This window comes from Engraulis encrasicolus, chromosome 9 (assembly GCF_034702125.1).
Source record: "Engraulis encrasicolus isolate BLACKSEA-1 chromosome 9, IST_EnEncr_1.0, whole genome shotgun sequence".
NCBI lineage: Eukaryota > Metazoa > Chordata > Actinopteri > Clupeiformes > Engraulidae > Engraulis > Engraulis encrasicolus.
The window spans coordinates 24,391,567-24,394,066 of record NC_085865.1 but is presented as its reverse complement, the minus strand read 5'-3'; the positions used below and the strand labels follow the sequence as shown (position 1 = coordinate 24,394,066).

Here is a 2,500-nt window from a genome sequence, read left to right as displayed (position 1 = left end):
TATGGTATGTAGATTCTCAGACTGTCAATGGATGAGTGGGACCTATCAGGTTACACATGGGCAAGCAGTTAGGGTGTCAAACTTGCAGTCCAAAGGTTGCCGGTTCGACCCCGATCCTCCATGAGAAGTAATTAACTCTCCCCCATCTTCCTCCATGACTGAGGTACTCTGAGCATGGTGCCGTCTCACTGCACTGCTCCCTGAGGTGCCGTTGGGGGCTCCCCTCTTGCACGGGTGATGCTTAAATGCAATTTCGTTGTGTGCAGTGTGCACTTGTGTGCTGTGGAGTGCTGTGTCACAATGACAATGGGAGTTGGAGTTTTCCCAGGTTGGCTTTGACTTTGACTTTTACTATTATGACCATAGGGAAGCTCACTACATAACGATGAAACAAAAACCTGAAATGATAAAAGACAGGAGAAGAAGAGGAAGAAATATTAATAGAACTGGTGATGATATCTATGTAGCCTGATGCCTTTGAAGCTAACTTCATTCTTTTTTTTATTTGCAGGTGATGGACACATTGTCCAAGCTGTCACAGACGAGCATTGCACAACAAACCGGAATAAGGTAAGACTTGAATGTCATACATCTAAGAATTGCTTTCTTTTCTGGACAGTTTCATGTGCTGTTTACATGTACAGTGTATAGATATTTTTGAAATCAGTGGAAATCACACCAGATCCGGCCTCTTTTTTATACTTTATACTTTTTAGTTTCTTGTTTTTAAAACAATATCTCTTTTAACCCATTGTGTCCTGGAGCGACATAATACGCTGCATTAAGGTTCTTGAGATTTGAGCTGTTTTATTGAAAATGTGGGTATGTTAGAGCTGAATGAACACATTCTAGTGCAAAATGAAGGTTCTAGCTTTTAAATGCAACTTATTTCATATTTGTATGTGCTTCGGAGGCTGATATATTTAGGTTTGCATAGGGAGAGGGGACCTTTTCCCAAAAAGGGCTTAGGCTAAAATGGGTTAAGAGGGTAAAATCACCTGCCTCAGTGGTGTTTTTATTTTTTCCACCTGCCGTGATTATGCGTAAACGGATAAAAAAAAAAATGCATTTAAAAATGTCCACATCCATGTGTAACCAGTACCTTAGTATTTAGTCCTAGACAAATATTTAGGTATGTTTGTACACTACATGTTTTATTGATTTATGCTGTATTTCCATTTTAATAGTGACCATTTAATTAACATGCTGTTTCGGCCGTTTTTTTTCCCTCACTACTTCCAGATCCTTTCCAACAGAAGACAGTGTTGAGGATGAGGAGATTTACAACCATCTTGAAGACCTCATAGAGTAAGTACAGGCTGAAGGGGTCCAACCTAGAGTCTACAGTAGACTAGTCTAGAGTTCCTTTTATTTATAGTACTTTTTTGCCTTGTTTATTCCTTGTGTATTCCTCTCCTTCACTTGACTCTTGAAACTTTTTGGCCTCTGTGTTTAATTTTGTTGTCAAGGATTACAGCACTGACCTGAATTATACGTCACTGGTTAATGCAATACAGGTCCTCTGGAATCTTCACTAGAATTTAATAGATATGCATACACTTGCGTAAGTGGGCTTGCCCCAGCAAGTCCCAATTACTGTAATATCTAATTAAGTGGGCTTGCCCCTTCAAGTTAGTTGTCTGGAATCTGACTCTGACTTCATTCGCCAACTCACTATAGTTTTTGATTGACCACAGTTTAAAAGATAAGCCACTGTAATGACTCAGCAGTGTGCTTTACCTGCACAACACTAACCAGTAGTCAGACCAGAACAGGTGTTGCCAATTAATGGTTCCATTCTCAACTGCCAAATTTGAATTGTATTCTAGAACTCTGCTGTAGAGCACTTCTAGGCGGGCTTGCGTTCACCCAAACGCAAACCTTGCCGTGAGCCTCAGTCATCCAATCGGTCAGTAACAAAGCACATAGAGGAAGAGATGCCATTATTGCCAAATCTTTTATTGTCAATAATTTCACGGCTCTTCCACTTCAAACAATGCTTCACCTAGCTTCCACAGATGAAAAGAGAATTTACCACAGGGGAAGTTCACAAGGTGTTGGTTTGCGCAACTTAGTCGGAATTACTCAGAAGTGGAATGAATCAAAGGGAACTGCAAAGAAACTCTATAGATCTGCTTACTCACCTAGTGTGGTTATACAGACAATGGCAAATCAATATGCCTTTCATGGTGTTAACAAGTTGATGAACCACTGAGAAGATTTTGGAAGCGTTATTTTCGTTTTAAAGGTGCACCGTTTAATATTTTTAGTTGTTCATTTCCAGAATTCATGCTGCCCATTCACAAATGTTACCTTTTTAACATTGCTGCATTAGGCCTACTGTACCTACTCTAGCCATTATCTTACACAGTGCACCAATAAAAGCGAAAAAAAAAACAAAAAACTACAAAGCGAAGGTTTACTATAGGACACGTTGGCACACCCCAATTCAAATCCCTTAAAAAATACTCACCTGAAAAAGGTCTGAATGACTGAAATG

At 39.7% G+C, this 2,500-nt stretch overlaps 1 protein-coding gene across 3 annotated transcripts in view; it reads left to right on the top strand.

Moving 5' to 3' along the window:
• LOC134455621 (guanine nucleotide exchange factor VAV3) overlaps positions 1-2,500 on the top strand; it is a 196,297-nt gene that overhangs the window by 70,123 nt on the left and 123,674 nt on the right. For all 3 annotated transcript variants that reach the window (XR_010036135.1, XM_063206800.1, XM_063206801.1), the window contains exons 3-4: positions 512-570; positions 1,243-1,308. Coding sequence is in view for 2 of the 3 variants with exons in the window: in XM_063206800.1 (XP_063062870.1) it covers positions 512-570; positions 1,243-1,308 (125 nt within the window). In the remaining variant the exon portion in view is untranslated. The remainder of the gene's footprint in view (positions 1-511; positions 571-1,242; positions 1,309-2,500) is intronic.